We start from the raw sequence: 25,392 nt of genomic DNA, 5'->3' as shown, positions 1-25,392 counted from the left end.
AAAAAAGTATCGGAGAACAAATAAGAAAAAAAAGAGCTAGAGAAAAGCTCGTTGCAAAGCAACGAGCAGATCTTCCGTCCTGTTTGACTGGAAGTATATGTATGTATCATTTTTATTTAAAAAATGGGAAATGACGTGCGATAATGGTTTGAATCTTCCAAATTCATGTTAATTAATGCAAAAATAAGCCTTTTTTTGCTACTTCTGGTTTGACCGGAAGTGACAACAACGGACAGAAAATTGTTTTTTATGCTCCCAGTGACAGGTGTTACCCAAAAACATGTCAAGAACGGCAAAAACATGCATTTCTGACTACTTCCGTTTTGACCGGAAGTGCCGTCACCGGACGTGTTTTGACGACCCCAAAAAAGGGCACGATTCCCGACGTTAGTTTAGACAACTATAGTCTTCATAACATTTACAAAAAATCATTTTTAATTTTTATATCACTTAATAGATAACGTAACAAATGATCAAAATTTTATAATTTATAGTTGCAAATGGTGAAGATAAACATTTTGCTTCAGCAATATATTACAAAATATTTACCGTTAACGAGCTAAAGATGATAGACTTTTGGCCACTCTGGGCCCCTAATTTGAAGAGTCAGCTCCTTTTTCTTGATTTTAGATGAAAGGCCTCGTCAATTCAAAGAATTTTTGTTCAACACCTAGTCAGAGATTTCTTTTCGTTGTTGAGATATGCTGAATGGAAATATTTAGAGGATACCCCTCCAAGTCCTTAACTGGACCGTTTTACAAAAATTTGAAGTATGCATATTGTTTAAAACATTATTCTGACCATCATTTGTTCAATATTGCCTGTCAATATATTCGCCCTTTTCGAGATATAAAACCTCAAAGATTTAGCATTCTAGCACCTTGTGACCCCTACATATGTAACATATGATCAAAATTTTATAATATAAAGTTGCAAATGGTCAAGATAAACATTTTTGCTTCAGATATATATTACAAAATATTTATCGTAAACGATCTAAAGATGAAAGACTTTTGGCCCCTCTTGACCCCTAATTTAAAGAGTCAGCCCCCTTTTCTTGATATAAAATGAAAGGTCTTGAAAATCTAAAGAATTTTGTTCAACACCTGTTTAGAGATTTCTTTTCGTTGTGGAGATATGCTGAATGGAAATATTTAGGGGATACCCCTCCAAGTCCTTAATGGGGCCGTTTTACAAAAATTTGAAATATGCATATTTTTTAAAACATTATTCTGACCATCTTTTGTTCAATATTGCTTGTCAAAATATTCGCCCTTTTTGAGATATAAAACCTCAAAGATTTAGCATTCTGGCCCCTTGTGATCCCTAATTACGTAAGTAATTACCACAAATTTATTATATATGGTTGCAAATGGTCAAAATAAACATTTTTGCTTAAGTAATATAATACAAAATATTGATCGTTTACAAGTTAAAGATGATAGATTTTGGCCCTTCTGAGCCCCTAATTTAAGGGATCAGCCCCCTTTTCTTGATTTCAATTGAAAGGTCTTGTAATTCTGTACAACTTTTTTTTCAATATTTTTTCACAAAATATGATTAGGTACGAAGATATGAAACATAATGTGTCAATTTTTGTGAAATGTTTCTAAAATATTTTTTCGGGCCCTACCGAGCTCCGGCACCTTTTGCGCTAGAAAGATTTTGAGACTTAATTACAATTTACTAAACCTTTCTTTACGTTCAATGAAAATCTTAAGTCAATATCTTAAGTCGTTTAGGATGACTTTCCTGGACAAGCCAACCCTCTGAAAATCAGAAAATCAACCATATCTCACGACCGGAAGTGATGTCATTAAAAAGCAAAAAAAAACCTATCAAGATCAATGGAATATCTTTCAAATCTGAAAGTTTGGTATAAATCGGACAAGCCATCTCTGACAAATCGCTTGCACAAAATCTGTTGGAAGAAAAACAATAATAACTAGATACGATCTCGTTGCGAGCAACGAGTGGGTCTTCCTTTCGATTCCCGATGAGTTGAGATTAGATTTTGATTGAGATTTTCATTCTAAAATAATGATTTTCCATAATCTGTAATAAGACATTGAACAATAAAGACTTCTAAAATTGAATTTTGGCCCATCACGGCCCCTAAAATTAGGGATCAGCCCTTTTTTCTTCATTTCATTTTAAAGATCTCAGTAATAAGAAAACTTTTTGTTCAACAACTATTCAGAAATTCTATTTTGTTTTCGAGTTATTGGCAAAAGAAATATTAAGGGATCAGCCCTTCAACTCCCTAATGGTTTACATTAGACGTTTAGCGAAAAATGAAAGGTTGCATATTGTTCAGAACATGATTTTGAACATCTTTTGTTCAATATTACTTATCAAAATATTTCTCACTTTCGAGATATAAAGCGTCAAAGATTGAGCATTCTTGCCCCATGTGGCCCCTAATAATGTTATATACGACATTAAAATTATAATACACAGTTGTAGATGTTTGAGATAAACATTTTTGCTTCAGTAATGTATTACAAAATATTAACTGTTAACGATTAATCGAAGAAAGATTTTTAGTCTCTTTTGGCCCTTCATTTGAGTGCCCAGCCCCTTTTCCTGGATTTCATTTTGAAGCTCTTAGGATTTTGAACACTTTTTATTCAACAATTATTCAGAGATTCTTTTTCGTTTTCGAGTTATTCGCAAAAGAAATGTTTAGGGGCCAACCCTTCAACTCCCTAATGGAGATGTTTAGCGAAACATGAAAGCTTGCGTATTGTTTAGAACATTATTTTGAACATCTTTTGTTCAATATTACTTATCAAAATATTTCTCACTTTGGAGATATAAAGCGTCAAAGATTGAGCATTCTGGCCCCTTGTGGTTCCTAATTTAGTAATGTACGATACTAAAATCATAATATACAGTTGTAGATTGTTGAGATAAACATTTTTGCTTCAAAAATGTAAAACAAAATATTGACTGTTATTGAGCTATCGAAAAAAGACTTTTAGCCTCTTTTGGCCCTTAATGTGATGAGTCAGCAATTTTTTCATGGTATCATATTAAAGATCTTGTCATTCTGCAAAAATGTTGTTCAGGGGTATATTTTAACAAAATAATTCTATTTTAAAAGATATTATTTAAAATGTCTCCAAAATTCACTCATGATTTGTATCCTAAATTTTGACCCCTACCGAGCTGCCATACTAGGTACTTCCGGAAAATATCCAGACTCGTAGTAATATGGGGACATTTCCTCTATCATCACTGAAAATTTCAGCACTCTAGCTCAAGTCGTTTTTGAGATCAGTGACGGACAAGAAGGTCTGCCGAATTTTAATAAAAGGGCAATAACTCTAGACCGGAAGTGATTTTAAAAAAATCCTTCAAAGGATATAAACTTCAGATTATTCAGCCCTGAAAATTTGAAGCAAATCCATCGAGCCGTCTCTGAGAAATCTTCTGCACAAAATTTGTGCAGAGAAAAAGAATAATAATAATAGTTAGAGCCGAGCTCGTTGCAAAGCAACGACTAGGTCTTCCGTCCTATTCGACCGGAAGAGACTTTTATTATTTAAAAAAAATGAGGAATTAAGTCCAAAAATGGTTTAATCCACCAAATCTATGTTAATTATTGCTAAAGTAAGCCATTTTTGGCTACTTCCGGTTTGACAGGAAGTGACGACGACGGACGGAAAATTAAGATTTAAGCTTCCAGTAACATATGTTAACCAAAATCCTTTCAAGAACAGCAAAAATATGCAATTTTTGACTACTTCCGGTTGGACCGGAAGTGACGTCAACGGACGTAATCTGACGACGCCGTTAGATAAAGCTTGACATTTTGAAAAATTTTGCTTCTTTGATACAAATTCTCAATATTTTTTGAGATATGAAGAAAAAACTTTCAGCCCCTCTAGGCCCCTAATTATAGGGGCCAGCCCATTTTTCAAGATATCATTTGAAAGATCTTGGAATTCTACACTTCTTTTGTTCTATATGTTTTGACAAAATATTTTCAAGTAAAAAGAAATCGTAGAAAAGGTGTTAAAAATTTTGAAATTCACGATACAACTATTTTCGGGCCATAGCGAGCGTCGGCACTTCGTACTTTCGGTGGTTGAGATATACCAAATACACATCTCCAAAGGTCGCTTTATCAGCACTGAAAATTTCATGCTTCTGTGTTAAGTGCTTTTAGAGAAAACTGCCGGACAAAGTGACCCTCTAAAAATCACTAAATCGCCAAAAACTCCGAACCGGAAGTGACGTCATCAAATTAAAAAAAAGGCCTTAAGTTCATATAATTTGTCATCAATGCTGAAAGTTTCATGAAAATCCGTCGACGCATTTACGAGAAAACGCCTGGACAAAATCGGTAAGAATAATAATAAATAAGAAAAGTTGAAAAGAATCAACAGAATCAGTAGAAGGTCTTCCGTTTCCTTAATAATAACTAGATACGATCTCGTTGCGAGCAAGGAGTAGGTCTTCCTTCCGATATCTGATGGAATAAGACCTGTGTTGGGATAATTCCACTGATAGGATAAAAAATGTCAGAAAGGCACAAGAATTCTTCAAAATATGTTTAGAAACACAAATAAAATGTAGGAACTATCAATTCCAATCAACTTCCGGTTCTTCTTCCTCACTTCCGGTAGGACCGTATGTGCTCAAAGTTACTTTCAACTCTACATCAAGCAAGCAGTAATTATCCCTGAAAATTTCGATGGAAAATACTCATTTCTAGACAACTTTCGGTTTGAACGAACCGTACTTCCGGTGGAATATAAGATGCTACGCTTTCTTTAAATCTCTATAATGAACAATACATTCATTAGAAAATGAAAAAAAAAAAAAAAATAGCTATCCTGTATATGTATTAAAATTTCATGTACTTCTGATTTACATCGGAAGTGTTGACGGAAAAAATGAACAAATTTAAAGTATGCATATTGTTGGGAACATTATTTTGACCATCTTTTGTTCAATATTGCTTATCAAAATATTCACGCTTTTCGAGATAAAAAGTGTCAAAGATATAGCATTATAGCCCCCTGTGACCATTTATTACGTAACATATGATCAAATTTTTAGTATATATTATTGCAAATTGTTAAGTTAAATATGTTTGCTTCAGTAATGTATCACAAAATATTGATCATTAAAGAGTTAAAGACGAGAGTTTTTTGGCCCCTCTATCCTTTAATTTGAAGGGCTAACCCCATTTTCGTGATACCAAATGAAAGGTCTTACTATATTGCACATTTTTTATTATATATGTATTACCAAGATATTAACCAGTAAAAAGATATAAAAGAAAACGTATCAATTTTTGCGAGATGCGTATGAGCCAATTTTTCGAGCCAAGGCGAGCGTCGATGCCTTTTTACCTTGAAAGTTCTATATGCAAAATGTCACATCAACTATTCTTCCTCTACCTTCACTGAAAATCTCAAGTCGATATCTTAAGTAGTTTAGGGGGAGATCTCAGGACAAGCCAACCCTCTAAAAATCAGAAAATCGTCCATATCTCACGACCTGAAGTGACGTCATCAGCGTCAAAAATTTCCGACAAGGTTCAGATAAATATCTATCAGATCTGAAAGTTTATTGAAAATCGGGCGAGCCATTTCCGAGAAATCGCGTGCACAAAATCGGTAAGAAAAAAAATAATAATAGAGAAAAAGAAACCAAAGAGTAACTAGAAGGTCTTCCGTTGGAGACGGAAGACCTTAATAATAAGAAAATTGAAAAAGAACTATAAGAATAATAGAAGTGTCTTCCGCTAAAGACGGAATACCCTAACTAGATTCGATCTCGTTGCGAGCAACGAGTGGGACTTCCGTCCGATTCTTGATAACATGAGATCAGATTTTGATTGAGATTTTCATTCTAAAAAAATAATAAAGACTGTGAAGAATAACGATTTTGCCTCCATAATCTGTAAAGAGACATTGAAAATTAAAGACTTAAGAATTTGACTTTTGGCCCCTCTCGGCCCCTGATATTAGGAATCAGCCCTTTTTTCTTCATATATCTAAAAGCTCTCAGGATTTTGAACACTTTTTGTTCAACAACTATTCAGAGATTCTGTTTCATTTTCTAGTCATTTGCAAAAGAAATATTTAGGTGCCAACCCTTCAACTCCTTAATGGGCCGGTTAAGCAAAAAATAAAAGGTGTCATATTGTTTAGAACAGTATTTTGAACATCTTTTGTGCAGTATTACTTATCAAAATATTTCCCACTTTTGAGATACAGAGCGTCAAAGATTTAGCATTTTGGCCTCTTATGGCCCCTTATCATGCATCATACGACATTCAAACCATAATATTTAGTTGTAGATTGTTGAGATAAACATTTTTGCTTCTTTAATGAATAACAATATATTGACTGCTTAAGAGTTATCGATTAAAGACTTTTGGCCCTTCTCAGTCCCTTATTTGAGTGCCTAGCCCCTTTTACCTCATTGCATCTTAAAGCTCTTAGGATTTTGAACACTTTTTTCTTCAACAACTATTCAGAGATTCTCTTTCGTTTTCGAGTTATATGCAAAAGAAACATTTAGGGGCCAACCCTTCAACTCCTTAATGGGGACGTATAGCGAAGAATAAAGGATTGCATATTGTTTAGAACATTATTTTGACCATTTTTGGATCAATATTACTTACCAACATATTTCCCACTTTTAGACGTTTAGCGAAAAATGAAAAGTTGCATATTATTTAGAACATTATTTTGAACATCTTTTGTGCAATATTACTTATCAAAATATTTCCCACTTTTGAGATAAAAAGCGTCAAAGATGTAGCATTCTGGCCCCTTATGGTTCCTTATTATGCACTATACGACATTTAAATCATTATATATAGTTGTAAATTTTTAGGATAAACATTTGTGCTTCAGTAATGTATTACAAAATATTGACTGCTAAAGAGTTATCAGTTGAAGACTTTTGGCCCTTCTTGGCCCCTCATTTAAGTGCCAAGATCCTTTTTCCCGATCTCATCTCAAAGTTCTCATGATTTTGAACACTTTTTGTTCAACAACTCTTCAGAGATTCTGTTTCGTTTTCGAGTTATTTGCAAAAGAAATATTTAGGGCCCAACCCTTCAACCCTTTAATGGGGACGTTTAGCGAAAAATGAAAGGATTGCATATTGTTTAGAACATTATTTTGAACATCTTTTGTTCAATATTTCTTATTAAAATCTTTCCCACTTTTGAGATATAAAGCGTCAAAGATTTAGCAATTTAGCCTCTTGTGGTCCCTAATTATGTAACATATGACATTGAAATTATAATATACAGTTGTAGATTGTTGAGATAAAAATTTTTGCTTCAGTAATTTATTACAAAATATTGACTGTTAAAGAGTTATGGAAAAAAAAGACTTCTTCAGAGATTCTGTTTCGTTTTCGAGTTATTGCAAAAGAAATATTTAGCGGCTAACCCTTCAACCCCTTAATGGGGACGTTCAGCGAAAAATTAAAGGTTGCATATTGTTTAGAACATTATTTTGAATATTTTTTGTTCAATATTTCTTATTTGACCGGAAGAAGCTTTCATTTTTAACAAAAATGAGAAATAGCGCCTAAAAATGGTTTGAGTCCTCTAAAGCTATGTTAATAAATGCAAAAATATGCAAATTTTTTCTACTTCCGGTTTAACCGGAAGTGATGACGACGAACGGAAAATTTATTTTTAAGCTACCAAAGACATATGTTACCCTAAAACTTGACAAGAACGGCAAAAATACGCGTTTTTGACTACTTCCGGTTTGACCGGAAGTGACGACGCCGGACGTATTTTGTCAACACAAATGAATTATGCTTGACTTTTTGAGCAACTTTGCTTCTTTGACGTATTACAAATTCTCAATACTTTTTGAGATATCAATTAAAAACTTTTGGCCCCTTTGGATCCCTTATTTTAGGACTCAGCCCTTTTTTCGAGATATCGATTGAAAGATCTCATAATTCTTCACAACTTTTGTTCTTTATGTTTTTAAAACAAAATATTTACAAGTAAAATGATATAATAGAAAAAGTGTTAGAAATTTTGAAACGCTCAATATGACTTTTTTCAGTAAATACCGAGCGTTAACGTGCAGTACTCCCGGTGAAAGTTAACAACACAATGCAAATGTACATATGTTGCTCTATCTTCCTGAAAAGGTTTCATCTTCCTGTGATGAGCGGTTTTTAAGAAGAGCAACGGACAAACTGACCCTTAAAAATTATTAAAATTGCGAAAATCTCCGAACTGGAAGTGACGTCATTAAAATAAAAGAAGGGTATCGAGCTTCTTTAATGTTCTATCAGACCTGAAAGTTTCATCAAAATCTGACGAGCCGTTTACGAGAAATCGGGTGCACAAAATCGGTAAGAAAACTAGAGCAAAGCTCGTTGCAAAGCAACGAGTAGGTCTTCCGTCCTGTTTGACCGTAAGTAACCGGAAGTAACTTTCATTTTGTTCAAAAATGAGTAATAACACCAAAAAATGCATTAATCACCTTAATTTATGTTAATCAATGTAAAAATAAGCCATTTTTTGCTACTTCCGGTTTGACCGGAAGTGACAACGACGGGCGGAAAATTAATTTTTATGCTCCCAGAGACATATGTTACCCCAAAACGGGTTAAGAACGACAAAAATAAGCGTATTTCGACTTCTTCCGGTTTGGCCGGAAGTGACAACTATGGACATATTTTGATGACTCCAATAGATTGAGCTTGACATTTTGAACAACTTTGCTTCTTTAAGGTATTACAAATTCTCAATACTTAATGAGATATAAAAGAAAAAATGTCGGCCCCTCTTGGCCCTTCATTTGAAAGATCGCAGAATTCTACCCTTCTTTTGTTCTATATGTTTAAACAAAATATTTTCAGGTAAAAAGATATTGACGAAAAGGTGTTAAAAATTTTGGAATTTTGCGATAAGACTATTTTTGGGCCGTACCGAGCGCCGACGTGAGGTACTTCCGATAAAAATGAAATACATTCCGCAAATCTACAGACTTAGGTCTACCATACCTGAAAGTATCATGTGTCTATCTAAAGCCGTTTAGGAGAAATCGTGCGGACAAACTGACCCTTAAAAATCATTAAAATGCTTATAACTCCGGACCGGAAGTGACGTCATCAGAACAAAAAAAAAACGCCTAAGGTTCAAGTGAAGTTACATAAGTCCTGAAAGTTTAATGGAAATCCATCGAACCGTTTTCGGGAAATCGCGTGCACAAAATCGGTAAGAAAAAAAAATAATAAAAGTGAAAAAGAAACCTTAGAATAACAAGAAGGTCTTCCGCTGAAGACGGAAGACCTTAAAAATAATAATAAATGGGAAAAAGAAACCGATGAATTATAGAAGGGTCTTCCGCTGAAGACGGAAGACCCTAATAAAGGGGAAAAAGAAACCGAAGAATAATAGAAGGGTCTTCCGCTGAAGACGAAAGACCCTAATTAAATAATAATAATAGGGAAAAATAAACCGAACGAAAACAATTAGGTCTTCCGTTGGAAACGTAAGACCTTAATAGTGGAAAAGCAACCGAAGAAAAACAAGAAGGTCTTCCGCTGAGTTTCAAAGAATCCCAATATTTGCGATAGCATTATTCCTCAAAGTGTTTTTATGTAAACACAGGTTAAAAGTAGCGTAGATGGTTTAACATCGGAAATTGCTTACTGGGATAAAAAAATAAATAAATAAAATAAAATAAATAAAACTAAACTAAAAAAAACTACAATCATACATGCAAATAATGAAATTGTTTAGCTAAAAAATATCACCACATGCAGCATCGCAAAAAAAAAAAAATAATAATAATAATAATAAATGAATAAATAAAAAAAATCTGTAGGACATTATATGTACTAAGTATCTACTGTACTTTTAAAATCACGAAAAAAAAAAAAAAGGGAGAGAGAGAGTTTGATATTTAAAAAAAAAAAATCAATACGGTACTAATCTTTTAGAAAATATACCAGAAGTTATTGTTATTAAATATGATTTTTTTCCGTGCTCAAAGACAAGCAGGTTTTTTTTATCAGTTTATTTTAGTGTTAAATTTCTACCTGGAAACAACCAAGAATTGGTGGGGGTATGGATTAGGGAGTGCATGTACATCCCAAAGATCCACCCAAGCACCCCTATTAAAAAAAATAGATTAAAAAAAAAATAAAAAACTGGCGTAATCATTGAGAAGTTCTTTGCGTTTACTTTTCTGTATATAAATCTGTCACAATTAAAACCCAAATCTAACAAGCGCAACATTCCGGAATTAATATCCACAAGAGGGCTCTTCACATTACCTGAAATAAAACTTAAGCACCGTTTTCAATGAAAAGTTTTGCAAGCTATGTACCACAAAGATAACAAAAGAGTGCCCCCATCAATATAAGTTCAAGAACTCCTTTATTATAAAGGTTTTTTTTAATTTTTCTTTATTTTATAATATTATTTTTTTTTTAATAAAACAAATTATATTTAATTGGATTTGTCTTACTCTGGTTTTTACAGAACAAGTGTTCAATTTCAGTACATGTGTTAACAAGTGTTGAATACTTTGTATTTCTGTTCTTCCTGTCTTGAATTGATTTTCTAATTGAGATTAAAAAAAAAAATTCAGGTTTTCTAAATTCAGATTCGTTTGTGAAAAGAAAAAAAAATCCAAAACTGCCAGTACCGAGAAAAAAAAAAACAAGAAAAAAATACATCATAGTTGTTAAATTTTGTAAGGTATCTATTTGCAAAATAACAAGAAGTCCAGCATATTCAACAAATGTAACAAGAAAACAATAATAAATATCACAGATATCAAACACAATTGAATTATGTAAAATTTGAGATATCACATACCTACGCAACAAAGAAATTATAATGTATGAATGACGGTTATAATTAACAGTTATATATTTATATATTAAATTCATTTTTGGATTCCTTGAGCCATATTCTCTGATGTTGAAGGTGTAATTATAGAGAATAATCTCACTTCCATGTGCATACAAATTTGAAAGTGTCCCTTTTCCAAGATTATTTAGAGTAGTTGAAAGCATTGGGGATCATCCTTGTCCATAATATCTGTGATTGGATGTTCTTATCAATTTCTTTTTCCTGCATGGGTGGACCTGCAGCAAACGGCTTGACTGCAGTCTTTGATGTAAGAATATCAGATACCATTATCTGTTCATCATCAGACAGACTATCATCATACGACTCCAGTGTGTGAGTTTTTTTTTGTGGCCAGTTATGTGCCTAATCTTGTCCTGTGCAACTCTTGCTTTCCGATGTGTCTTAACACAGGTCTTTCGAACATTGTGATTAGTTTTTGTTCTATACCACATTCCTCGGCAGCCACTGACATCTGTTTTCCAAGATTATTTTCAACCATTGTTTTGGATAAAACCACTTTTCCGCACCTGGGTCATTCCGGGACTTGGGTATACATGTCAGAGAAAACGGACTACTTGGTGTATTGCTCTGCTTTGGACGACGAACTACATATTAAAGGCTTTGTATAGTTCAATTGGATCTCTGCCTGTTATGGTAGTACAGAGTCTTGATTTTACTTCACGCATATTTTCTTTACCTGTTCCATCTCCAGTTCTTGTAAGCCTTTCACTGAATTCAAAATATTCTCTATCAGACATCGGGTCATCAAAAAGCTCAGTGTAACCAAAGCATAACTTTATTTGTTTGTGTCTACCTCGTAGTATATTTAAAAAAAAATACCATAGGGAAATTTGTAGCACTCTAGGAGACTTGTAACCCAAATGTCCTTCTTCCACATAATATTTTCTTTTTCTGATAGCCGTTCACGGTAGCTCAGTCGATAGAGCACTCGCTCTGTAATCGGGAGGTCGTGAGTTCGAATCTCGGCCGCGACTGACCTAAGGCTATAAAAAATGGGTAGCAATTGTTCCTTCGTCATACGCTCGGCACTTGAAGTGAAAGTTGCGGGTCCTTCGGATACAACCTTAAAGAGCGAGGCCCCCTGTCAGCAACAGGCGTTGGCATAATAAAGATCCCTCACTGCTCAATGGCCCTGAGTGCCGAGTAAAGGTCAAAATTTGAAGATCTCACCGGCAAACGTTGACATCTCCATATGAGTGAAAAATTCTCGAGAGGGACGTTAAACAATATACAATCAATCAATCTTTCTCTGATAAAGTGGGTGAAGAATTAAGTTCTGTGCTTTACCCGCTTTTCTCAATGCTATTTTTTGGGCATCTTTTGTTCTGATTGACAGGGAAAATTCCCTGTCCCTGACATTGTCGTCCCTGTCATGGTCTGTGAAATGCCTATATATATGCTGCACTTCACCGATTGTAGGGAGCCAGGCTCATATTCTTTCCCATCTGTTTTACGAATATCAATGTACAAAGTGCACAATAAAACGTCCTTGTGTGGGATGTCTTCGTTTAGACGTAAATCTCCATTCCCGTACAGATATTCGACAAAAAAAGACTTTCAACGTGTTATCTTTCTTCTGTACGTCAATAAATGTTTGAATTTAATCTTTTGACTTCGTCACAGATTTTAAGTCGAAATCAATCAAATCTGCAATTTCTTGCTCCGATAAAATTTAAACATTCCTACAACAGTTTAAGTATTCGTGTCGTCAACCAGACTACCATCCGCCATTTTTATTATTTACGCTGAGGCGGTGCGTTCGTTATTGAACGCTAGCACTCGGAATGTTTTGGGGCATACTTGATTACGAAATGGAAACTCAGCGTTCAATAAAACTTCAAGATATTGAACGAGAAAATTTGATAGTATTTTAAAAGAGACTATTTATTAGCTATACAGTAAAACTCGGTTAGTACGAACACGGATATTGCGAATTCACGGATATAGCGAAGTCATTTTGGATCCCCAGCTATATAAATTTAATGAATTTCTTATACGGTTATAACGAATTACGGATATAGCGAAGTAATTTCATAGGTCCCAGCGACTTTGTTATAACCGAGTTTTGCTGTATAATAAAAAAGTGTTAATGGACGTTCACAGCTTAGGTTTGTGCTTGATGTTGCTACTGAAATTCTAACATTATATGGAAAGATATGGAGTGTTCTTGAAATAAGAGGGTAATATGAAGATAAGTCGGTGCGAAATGGAGAAAAAAATAGCACTCTGTAGAATTACTTAGGCGTATTATGCAAGAGGATGAGGTGTTTCTATAATGTTACGTGGTATACGAGTAACTTGACTTTACGTCCAGGTCCCCTCCAGATTTTACAACCATCCATTTTTTGAAAGCTCGTCTGATCTTTTTGGTAATTTGAATGTAAGGAATTTATCAGTATTGTTTCACAATGACTCTGTATTATGAAATATGCCTCTTTTTTCTGCCATCAAATCATGATAAATCGAAAAAAAAAAAGATTCACGAACTTTTGGATCAATCCTCGTACATCTACATAATTATATATTGCATAATTATATATTATCATGTTTTGTTCTTTTTTAAGTTCAAATGTTGGTAAAGGATGTACGACGGAAAGATGACCATTTTTTGTACCAGGCCATTGCAGAAAATAAACGGTCGATAGATGAATTCAAGTATATGCTGAAGTAATAAATAAAATATAAGATGGCGTAACTGTGCAGTAAGCAATAAATGATATTCTCAAACTTCACAAATGTATAAAATAAAAAGCATGTGGTTTGTATAAATGCATTCCTGGTTGATTATGTCAAAACAGAGGTTTATACATAGAACATGTTCACACTTGACAATATCGATTTTAAGATAAAAGCATCTCCTGATGAATTCATGAGAAAAAGCATTTACTCTCTTATCTCTTATTATTATGTACAATATCACAAATATGTATTTGTTTATGTCAAATTATGTTGTGTCAAATTTTACACAAACATTGCTGATTTTGATGTAAATGGAATGATGTATAGCTTCCAAATTAATACAGCATTGTATTTAAATATTACAGTGTGAAGATTTTTTTAGCTCACCTGAGCCGAAGGCTCAAGTGAGCTTTTCTGATCAAAATTTGTCCGTTGTCTGTCGTTGTCGTTGTTGGCGTTGTTGTCGTTGTCGTCGTCGTCGTCGTAAACTTTTCACATTTTCATCTTCTTCTCAAGAACCACTGGGCCAATTTCAATCAAACTTGGCACAAAATATCCTTGGATGAAGGGGATTAAAGTTTGTTCAAATGAAGGGCCACACCCTTTTCCAAGGGGAGATAATCATGCATTTATTAAAAATTAATGGCATTTTTAAAAAATCTTCTTCACCAGAACCGCTGGGCCAGGAAAGATCAAACTCATGTGGATGCATCCTCAGGTAGTGTAGATTCAACTTTGTTCAAATCATGACCCCGGGGGCAAGGGTGGGGCCAAAATGGCCGACCCTAGTTTTACATAGGAATATATAGGAAAAATCTTTAAAAATCTTCTTCTCAAGAACCACTGGGCCAGGAAAAATGAAACTCATGTGGAAGCATCCTCAGGTAGTGTAGTTTCAAATTTGTTCAAATCATGACCCCCGGGGCAAGGGTGGTGCCAAAATGGCCGACCCGAGTTTTACATAGGAATATATAGGGACAATCTTAATCATGACCCCCGGGGCAAGGGTGGGGCCAAAATGGCCGACCCAATTTTTACATAGGGATAAATAGAGAAACCTTTTATAATCTTCTTTTCAAGTACTTCAAAGCTATGATTAGTGATATTTATATGGAATCATCCTCAGGTAATGTAGATTCGTTCAAATGATGAACGCCTGGAGGGGAGGGGGGTAAATTCAAGCCCGATGTGCTCAGGTGAGCGCTGTGGCCCCTGGGCCTCTTGTTTTATTTTTGTGATTCGATGATAATAAAAAATACTCAGGCGATATTTGCCATGCTTCATGATTGTTTTACTTTTGACTTTGAAATCATGGATGTAATAACAGAAGTGAGATTAAAAATAACCATTTACAATAATTGCTGCTTTGAGATCAACATGAGATTATCGCGATTACTTAGTTTAACGGAACTCTTTTGCGATAAATTGCATGGAAGTCGAGGATGAAAGGCATTGCCTGATAAATTTTATCCAAAGTGTTGAACTTGTCCTTTGAATTCCAATCTTTGTTTATTTGATGATTTCATTTCCTGAGATTTCTGAAATAATAAGGTTATCAATTATCACCAAAGAATTGAAATAAATGTACCAGGTATAAAAGGTTCATTTTCCCCTATAAAAATTAATTGTAAAGTCAAGGTCAATGTTGATGCAGTTGAAGGGCTTCTTAATACATAAATACCACATGTAATTGTACTTAGCTTTATGTGTAAATTACTAAAGAAACAGAGGATTTTATTATTTGCATCGTTGATGTAGCCAGTCGATGCCATAATTGACAAACATAGTTCATTAACATTGCACCTTTTTTGGGGGTGCGGGGGTGGGGGGTGGGGGCTAACTTAGAAATCCTATTGTCAATTGAGTATGTGTGTGTCAGTGTAAAAGGGGTGGGGGTTAGGTCGCAAAATTTTTCTTCCAATGACATATTTTTCTCTCTAATACTACATTTATCAAAAATGAACAACATTATCCTTATTTCACATTTCACAATAATGCAACTAAAAGGGTGTGTGTGAGTTGGGGCTGGGGGGTTTGGACTTTCAATGAACATTTTCTAAAAAGAAAGGAGGAGCCCGAACCTATATTTAGTGCTTGCAGTTAATAAATCAAATTTGAATGCATCAATTAAAGCATACATGTATGTGCATATCTCTACATACACCACAGACTGACCCTAACTATTGAACTGCATCGTCAAATACTTGAAAAATTCCCCTAAAAAACCAGTAATCTGGCCAGGTTTTACAACAATTGTTTATTACAGAACATAGGTATCAGGTCCGTTCGCCCTGTCTACCTCTTCGCGTAAGTCTGTGCAGGGTGTGTTCTTGTTCGTCCTTATGTGCTGTTCGCCATAGATGCTGATCCCTGTTGTAAATATTTACTCATGTCAACATTATCGTTGGATTTTTAGTCATTTTTTTTTAGTAAAATTTGTTTTTGAAAAGATATAATCAAAAGTTTCTTTTATCGGTACTTATTGACTTTATTTTCGATTTAGTATGAATGAAAGACTTTTTTGGGTAAATTGCTGTTAATTTTGTAATTACTGTAAGAGAACACATTCTTTGTTAGTTTTTAGGGTTCATATTAGTATATATAATTTGGGAATAATTAAGGAAATTGAAAGCAATGATAACCATAAAACCTCCGACAATACAATAAGTTTTAAGAAATTACGGATCTTTTATTATTCATTTAATATTACACGTACCTTACTGATCAAAATTAATGCTTATCACATCGATTACAAAATAAATATTTTTTTTTATTTCTGAAACTTTATTTTCTGAATGTTAAAGAATAGTAATTATAACTTAAACCAAAATTCAATAACATCAAAGGAAATTATGAATATTAACCAACTAATATGTGCAAATGGACAAAAGTTAACAATTTTTTAGAGTGAGCAGACTAGGCGAACGAGGATAAGAGCGAACACTATTTAATTACCCTTTATCTTTTTAATCATTCATTTGCACAATAATATATATCTTTTTAATTTTTATTTTCCATCATTATTGTACTCATGTATTTAATTTTTCCAAATCCTCTTGGGTTTTATGGAATTTTTTTCATGAAATGTTACTATTTACATACAATTAATGCATAACAGCCCCCCCCCCTCTTTAGAAATTTATCCCTGGACAGCTGGGTGATGAATGATTGATTGTATATTGTTTAACGTCCCTCTTGAGAATTTTTCACTCATATGGAGACGTCACCGATGCCGGTGAAGGGCTTCGAATTTAGACCTATACTCGGCACTCAGGGCCATTGAGCAGTGAGGGTTCTTTATCGTGCCAACGCCTATCGTGACACGGGACCTACGTTTTTAAGGTCATATCCGAAAGACCCGTGACTTTCACTTCTAGTGCCGAGCGCTTGGCAAAGGAGCAGTCACTACCTATGTTTACGTCTTAGGTATGACGCGGCGCCGCGATCGAGAATCGAACCCGGGCCTCCCGATCACGAAGCGAACGCTCTACCACTAGGCTACCGTGACCGGTAGGGTGATGAATGAAGAATTACAACAAAATCATTACTTATCAATCATTTTAGACACAAATGAATGTATTAAAATCAGATTTATTGAATACGCAGATTTTCACTCAACCGCTTAATTAGTACTACCTGCCTGATTCTTATCTGGAATTGTACTTAAAGTTTTGTGATAACAAAGCAGTTATATAAAAACAAATTCAGTTTTAAACAGTTCCCATATTCTGTTGATTTCCTCGAAGTTAGACTCAGCAGTGTTGCGTAAGAAGAATAAGGCCAGTACTTACAAGGACAAATTCAAAGGGTGCAGACAATATCCCACTGAAACTTTCAGGGTGTTTTATGTGCAGTGAATTATTTGGATCGCTGGTGTCAGATAAAAAAAGTGCGAGTTACAATGTTCAAGTAGATGTATGATGAAAGAGAGAAGCTCATTAACAGTTCCTCTGTACAAATTTAGTTGAAGACAAACTTAGACAGTAGGTGAAATGGTAAAATCTGCAGAAGCATCATAAAATGCACATCAAGGGTAATTTGTGACAAACAAAGCTGTTGGGTACACCAAACATTTGAAAGGTAAGTTTATTAAGACTAAGGGCAACACAATTCCGTTAATAAGCCAACAAAACAAATTTCTTTCTCTGTAAAGGAGTTGACCATACCATAAATAGTTGTCCTTAATGCAATCCAAGTAGCAAGAGTTAAGCGGGTTAGAAACCAGCCGGAGAAGAACGAGGTACTGTTCAGGCAAGTAATAGAAAAGATAAAAGCAGGTTTAATCCACTCCCCTGCTAATGTTAAGGATGTAGAACTTCCTGTTTCAGGTAAAGATAAGATAGAAGATATCCCAGACAACAGAGGTCTGACAATAGAGGAAGGGTTCGTAAATGATAAGAGTACTTCAGTACTTAGGGAAACAGGATGTGCATTTTTACTAGTTGCAGAAAACCTGGTCACGACAATACTAAATCTACACTAAATTCAAATAGATATTCTATTCTAGGCGCTGTATGTACAGAATGTAACGATTTTCAATGTTCTTGTTTAAATCAAACTAATACTTTTGTTTATAATACCTCTGTTAAATCTGAATTGCCCAGAAAACCATATATTAAGAATGAGACTCTCTCGGACAAAGTGAAAACTTCTCTCAATGATGAGAGCTCAATTATACAACCTGCTAACATTGCTCCTCTTACGATAAACTCATTCAAATCTGTTTCACAAACAAAACATCAAGCTCCTATGACCAATAACCAAATTCATACTTCACAAATACAAAAAGATTCAAGATTTGGATTGATTAAGAAAGGTTTACGTTTCGGAAATTTAAATATTTGTCATATTATTCCTAAAATAGATGAAATTAAACTGTTGCTTCAAACACGGCAATCTTTAGATATTTTAGGATTGTGTGAAACTTTTTTGAGTGAGCAAGTAGGAAATTCAGAACTGTTTATTGATGGGTTTGTTTTTGAAAGAAAAGACCGTACATTAAGGGCAGGTGGTGGAATTCTTACTTATATTTCAAGTGATATCACATATAAACGTAGAACTGATTTTGAGATCAGTAATATTGAGACAATCTGGCTAGAAATTAATCTAAAAAATTCAAAACCTATATTTTATTGCTCTGCTTATCGTCCACCATCTGCCCCCTCCTGCTGGGCGGAGGACCTGGCAAGGGAAGTGAACCGTGCCTCCTGCTGTGACGATACTGAAATTATTCTATCAGGTGATTTCAATATTGATCTAATGAAAGACCCCCCCACAATACTGGACATCTGCTTTAGAGGAGTTTGGACTCTCACAGATAATTACTGTACCTACCAGGATAACCAGTACTTCAAGTACCTTAATTGATCATTTTTATACGACAAAACCAGATAACATATGTGAAATCTGTGTTCCCCCTATTGCTATCTCAGACCACTATCCCGTGTGTTCTACACGCAAGGCAAGCTACATGCAACGAAAAGGCAAACATATTGAAATTCAATTCCGAGACTTTAAAAAGTTTAATGAAAATGATTTTCTTAAAGATTTAGCAAACTCAAATTTCAACACTCTTCTCCAACTTGATGATCCAAACGAAATATTGAACAATTTTTATGATTTATTTAATGGCATTCTTAACAAACATGCAAAAGTAAAAACAAAAAGAGTCAAGACAGATATTCGACCTAAATGGCTTACACCAGAAATTAACGAGGCTAGGCATTTACGTGATTTATACCATATACGAGGTGATTCAAACAATTTCAGATTTTGGAGAAATAAAGTCACACAGCTAATTGATCAAGCCAAAACATCTTATTACAAATCAGCCATTGAAGAAAGCTCAAATCCTAAAGAAATGTGGGGTTATTTAAACCAGTTGGCATCTCCAGACTCCAGTAACTTTACACCAACTCGTATTACTCAGAATGGTTCTGATTTTGAAAATGTACAGGATATAGTTGATATTTTAAATAAACACTTTACAGAGGTATCCAGTAAGTTATTGTCAGATATGTCAGTGCAAAATTTTGATTCTAAATTATTAGACAACTTTACAAGATCAAAACTTGGGAACGAAAATTTTTTCAGTATTCACCAAATTAGTGAGACAGAAGTATTTAATATGTTAAATGCATTAGATGTAAATAAATCTGCAGGCGTAGATTTTATTGGGCCTCGTCTACTAAAACTTTCAGCAAATGTCATATGCAAATCCATAACACATCTTATAAATGCTAGCGTAATTAATGGTGTATTTCCATCACATTTAAAAATAGCAAAAATCACCCCTATTTTTAAGAACGGGGACCATGCCGATCCAGGAAACTACAGACCTATATCAATTCTTCCAACATTGTCCAAATTATTTGAAAAACACATAGCCAATCAACTCCGGGAATTTACTACTACCTTTGATCTTATATATAAATCACAGTCTGGTTTTCGAGAGTTTCATTCCTGTCAAACAGCATTAACAAAACTAACAGACAACTGGTTGCAAGCTATGGATCAAGGAAATCTTGTAGGAATAACTTTCCTAGACTTTAGTAAAGCATTCGATTTAGTCAATCACGATATTCTGATAAACAAACTTAAGTTGTATCACTTTGACCAAATGTCAATTAAATGGTTTTATTCCTATCTGAGCTCAAGAACACAATGTGTAAAATTGGGTACTTATTCCTCTAAATTTATGCCCGTCACAGCAGGTGTGCCACGAGGTTCTATTTTAGGACCACTTTTATTTTTACTGTACATAAATGATCTTCCTCTACATGTAAATAATACAGATATTGATTTGTTTTCTGATGATGCAACTTTACATACATATCATAATAATGTGCATTCTATTGAAAATGCCCTAAATGTTGATTTGTGTGAGATTGAAGACTGGTGTTCTAGAAATCAAATGGTGCTGAATATTGAGAAGACAAAATGTATGCTTATGGGGACTCAACATAGAAAATCTAAATTAACAACTTCAAAATTAGATTTGTGTGTATCAGACAAAGTTCTTAAAAATGTTGAATCAGAAAAACTCCTTGGAGTACATATTGATCATTCATTGCGCTATATTAGTCATATTGATTCTGTGCGCAAGTCTTTGACGTATAAACTATTTACATCACGTAAAACAAAAAAAAATTCTCCCATTACACACGCGGAAACTTTTTTATAATGCATACATTCTGCCATCTTTAAATTATTGCTTAACTATATGGGGCAATGCTTCAGGTGCTGGCATAGAAAGAGTCTTTAAATTACAAAAAAGAGCAGAGAATTATATTAGATGCGGCACCAGATGCTCCATCACAACCATTATTTGTGAAACTTGGTTGGCTTACTATTTATGAATTGATAGATTTTCACAAATACATACTGCTTTATAAAACACTTCATGATATGACACCTGATTATCTGAGAGACTCGTTTAAATTTATTTCCTCCCAAAATTATGTTTTACGTTCTGAATCCAATTATGACCTTAGTCTACCAAAGTATCGAACAAATCTGTTTAAAAATTCTTTTCAATATTCAGGCGTTAATTTATGGAACAAATTACCTCTACATGTACGTTTTTCCCCAACTGTACAATCCTTTCGTAAAAATGTGGAAAAATTTATCATCAATGGACGAAACATTTCCTAAATTGTAACTTGTTCTATGTTTTGGTAATACATTGTATATACTTTCTTTTTTTCAAATGTTATTCATGTATGTAATATACTTGTAAATTTTCTGATTATTGTACTGTTGTATACAAAATTGCACTATCCATGTATAGAGGGCCCCGAGGAAGACTAGTGCATTGCACTAAACGGGTTACCCTCTTTAAATAAAGTATTATTATTATTATTATTATTATTATCAGACGATATGACAGGGGCAATAAGTGTAATTACTCTTACATGCACCAATGGTTGTTCTCAGCAGCCGTGTCCAGAGGTCTGGATACACATGGACACACTGTGTGTAAGGTTAAGTAGTGGCACTGTTGCTTAACTCTCCTTTTGCTGATTTCAATTTCTTTGACAAATAATACAAGAGTAGATATTCCACAGCAGATATGGTTGTTATGTGAAAGTGTAGCAAGATTGGCTTGTCAAGCTGTAGAAACAAGATCTGCAGCAAAAGAAAGAGATCACAGTAAGGTAGAAGAGAAACTGGTGCAAGATTCAGATGTAATGTCATGGGTTCAAAGGAGGAGTGGATACAAGAACAAGGTGAAGATCCGAGTCTTGACAGATTAAGCGAGAGTATAGACAAGAAGTGTTCAGATGATGGCGAAAGCTATATAACAAAGGAGAAAGTTTTGTTTTATAGGGTTTTCAAAACGATTAAACACACTATCCTTAAGCAGTTATTAGTAAAAGAAAAATTCATAGGTCAAATACTATTGATGGGGTATGGCATTCCACGAGCAGGACATCTTGGTATTCAGAGGACAAGAGAAAGAATACTGATGAAATTCTTCTGGTCAGATATTTTTGAGGAAAAAAAAAGGTACTGCAAATTTTGTCCCAAGTGCCACAAGGTAATATCCAAAATCAAAGTAAGTAAAGTTCCTTTGGTTCAGGTGCCACAAATCGAGATTCCCTTTCAAAGTGTAGTTATTGAAATGGTTCGCCCATTACCCAGAACAAAAGGAATTTATCAGTACATTCTTGTTCTATGCGATTACGCAACAAGATACCCCGATGCGATACCATTTAGAAGACAAAAGGCATAAGTGGTATCTGAGGTGTTAATGGAGGTGTTTTCAAGAATTGTGGTCCCAAAGGAGATGTTATCAGTTCAAAGTACAGACTTTATATCCTCTCTTATGACGGGGTTTTATCGTTTACTAAACATTCGTATGTTGAATATCACACCATACCATACACAGGGAAGGGACCTGTTAATATTACGAAGAAGGTAATTTTAAGTCTCGTAGATTATAGGTAAAGTACTATAAAACGGTAACTAGGGTTTTCATGTACCACGTCAACACGATGAAGAGATGTATATATTGAGATGCTAACCTGATTGCTTCGACATCAGTTTGTGTTAATTGCGAACAGTCGCAATCTTAATATATTTTCTAGTATTTTGATGACGTATAATCTAGGATGTTCTAGAATGAATTATGAGGGAGTGTCTCTGGAATATGTCCGAATGTAATGTCTTAGAATTTCATAGAAATTTATTTTTCAAGGAGGGTTGTCCGGTAAAATCGTGCCCAAGTTGTCCGGCGTAAATAATAATCATCGCTGCGTTCTGAAATTCACACTACTATTAAGAACATAGAAAAAAATGGATACACGAGGGTCATTTAAAAAAGACGTAAACAATGTCCCTCATCGTTAAATTATTATCACATGATTATAGATCAACACATTTTCGTAAATAAAAGCATTTATTGTCTCGAAGTGTGAAGTTTCATCCCATTTGAATTAATTGAATTCATGCTAGCCAATATTTAAAGCAGCATATAATGTTACCAAGGTGCTCAGTAAAGCAACATTGTAACGTCAAACACAACAAAGTCAAAGTTTCTCAAAATAACTCTGGTTTTTAATTTCATACACATTTTTTAGCGTTCATTTCATTCATAAAAAAAAAATATCCATATCATTAAACACCTAGTTTGCTATTTATTGTGCAAATAGATTAAAGTAGTTGCCATTGATTTCAAATTCCTTAGGCCTACCGTGCAACTAGATTAAATCCGCAACAGTCAAGCACATCACGTTTATTGACGTTCATAACTCTTCTGACAAGATTTTTAACTATAACATGTTTTTTATTTTGGCAGAGCATGAATTGCTGATTTAAACTTGCTACGACTCAAAAATTGTATTTTCCATTTTATACAAATACACGTCTTATTTTTCATACATTTCCTGGTTTATACAGATTTTTTAAATTTTGTTAAAGAAGTTTTCCGAATGCAAAACAAAATATTATTGCTACTCGCTGCTCTGTTACGTCCTCCAACGTCCTTGTTTTTTGTCTTTTTTAATCAAGTCCGTATTTATTTAGAAACGGATATCTTTTAAATGGAACAATATATTACACTACCTGATAAAATCTTAAGTAATATAACAGATCTAAATTTCAACATGTAAATCTTATTTTGTTTCAGTTCCATTTATTTGAGTTCTGGCAAAAGATACTATGAAGTGAGAATTACTCTGTAAATTACTCACTCAGCTATGTTAAGGAAGGTCAGAGTTCACATTCCTTACTCATCGTATTGGAAGTTTAATTATGACGTCATTGAAATTTAACAAGCTACATTCAGCTTTACAATTCTATTTTCATACAAGTCACGTGACAAACAGCTGATACGTGCTATATAACTGGTATTAACTACAGCCTAGTCCTATTCATTATTGATAGCTATATTGCATTTTCTACGAGTATTCAGTTGCTTTGTTACAATTTTTTAAAAGAAGTAATACATATCAAAACGGTGCAAAGGTAACATTTTCCATATAGGTCCTTAACATAGCTGAGCAGTTTTGACGTTGCCCCGTGACCCCATTTTTTCGTTGTAAATCCTTGATAATTTGTATAAATATGAAGATATATTCCAAATTTTTAATTCAAATTATTCACATTCGGTGTTAAAATTAGGATATTATGACGTTAAATAAAAAGAAGTTAGGACAAAAGTATACGAATTTTTGAATGACCCTCGGATAAATGCAAACATTAACAAATTATGATATTTTATCTTATGTATTGTATCGCCTGAAGGAGCCCTAATGATAACGTCAAAGTGTCTAAAACAGCGTCATATCTAATCTTTTCAATTCAAAATCAAGTTGGATAAGTCCCGCTTAAATTACGTAACTTCATTGATACAAATACTTCAGTCTCAATAAACAGTTGTGGAACCAATTTGACACAAACGTGCAATCTTCTGAAGATTTACTAATATGTCACAGACAGTATTCCCACCATCCTTCAACTAAAAGACAACCTTATATTGACGGTCAACAGTGAGATCGTCTTTTGCTATTACAATAGCAGTTTGTCCATATGTTTTTACTACATGAGAACTAGATCAAGAACGACTTCACCAAGAAAACTCCCATTTTGTTTTTATACTAAAGATCTGGTGATTTGTTTTTTAGAAATCTTTTTCATCTGTATTCATAAAAAAGTCTATTGAGGTGTTATTACACCATTCAAATTAAACTTAACTGCTCTCTGGTGCGCTGTAACGTCACCAAACGTCAATTGGTTTTGTGTAATGTGTTTACCACTGTGTTTACCATTTCTAATGCAATTGCCAAAATTGAACTAAGTGCCTTAAAATTTAAAAAAAAAGACGACAAAATAGATTGTGGAATCGAATTAGGATAATCCCAACCCTCCAATCATATCTATTTATATCTTTTATTTCGAATTAATTCTCATGTATTCTCCAATATAATCTTCGTTTCTGACTGTGCGCCGTAGGACCCTACACTGTGCACATTCAAGCATTATAAAATCTTTATTTTTGTCTATATTTTATCAAAAACATTACTATACACTTGAATATAATAAATAAACATTTACTGAAAATTTCTGCTTTGTGCGCCCATTATTTTTCGAGAAAAACGCTTTGTCCACGATTTTACCGGACAACAATAGTAGATGTGTTTTTTTCATACTATATAAATGAAAGTTTTTGCGACCTAAGAGAATAAGAACAAGTTTGGGTTTAGATAGAAGAAATATAGAGTACAATAAGATAAACTTTCTGATTATCTTCATTAGACAAAGTGGAATTGTGATTCCTAACCCTTATGAATTTGTTATTTGCCTTTAATATTGAATTA

General features: G+C 33.9%; 2 protein-coding genes across 2 annotated transcripts in view; both read left to right on the top strand.

The window, feature by feature from the left end:
- The window catches only part of LOC134273971 (multiple epidermal growth factor-like domains protein 10), a 55,862-nt gene extending 34,034 nt beyond the window's left edge, over positions 1-21,828 (top strand). The window contains exons 16-20 of the mRNA XM_062756198.1: positions 17,902-17,956; positions 18,559-18,927; positions 19,343-19,565; positions 19,878-20,099; positions 21,643-21,828. Of these exons, the coding sequence (XP_062612182.1) occupies positions 17,902-17,956; positions 18,559-18,927; positions 19,343-19,565; positions 19,878-20,099; positions 21,643-21,828 (1,055 nt within the window). The remainder of the gene's footprint in view (positions 1-17,901; positions 17,957-18,558; positions 18,928-19,342; positions 19,566-19,877; positions 20,100-21,642) is intronic.
- LOC134273969 (uncharacterized) overlaps positions 1-25,392 on the top strand; it is a 120,235-nt gene that overhangs the window by 65,767 nt on the left and 29,076 nt on the right. The window lies entirely within an intron of this gene.

Source organism: Saccostrea cucullata, unplaced genomic scaffold, assembly GCF_032062105.1.
Source record: "Saccostrea cucullata isolate Sc308-1 unplaced genomic scaffold, CSIRO_AGI_Scuc_v1 ctg202, whole genome shotgun sequence".
Taxonomy (NCBI): domain Eukaryota; kingdom Metazoa; phylum Mollusca; class Bivalvia; order Ostreida; family Ostreidae; genus Saccostrea; species Saccostrea cuccullata.
This window is presented reverse-complemented; position numbering and strand designations above follow the sequence as displayed.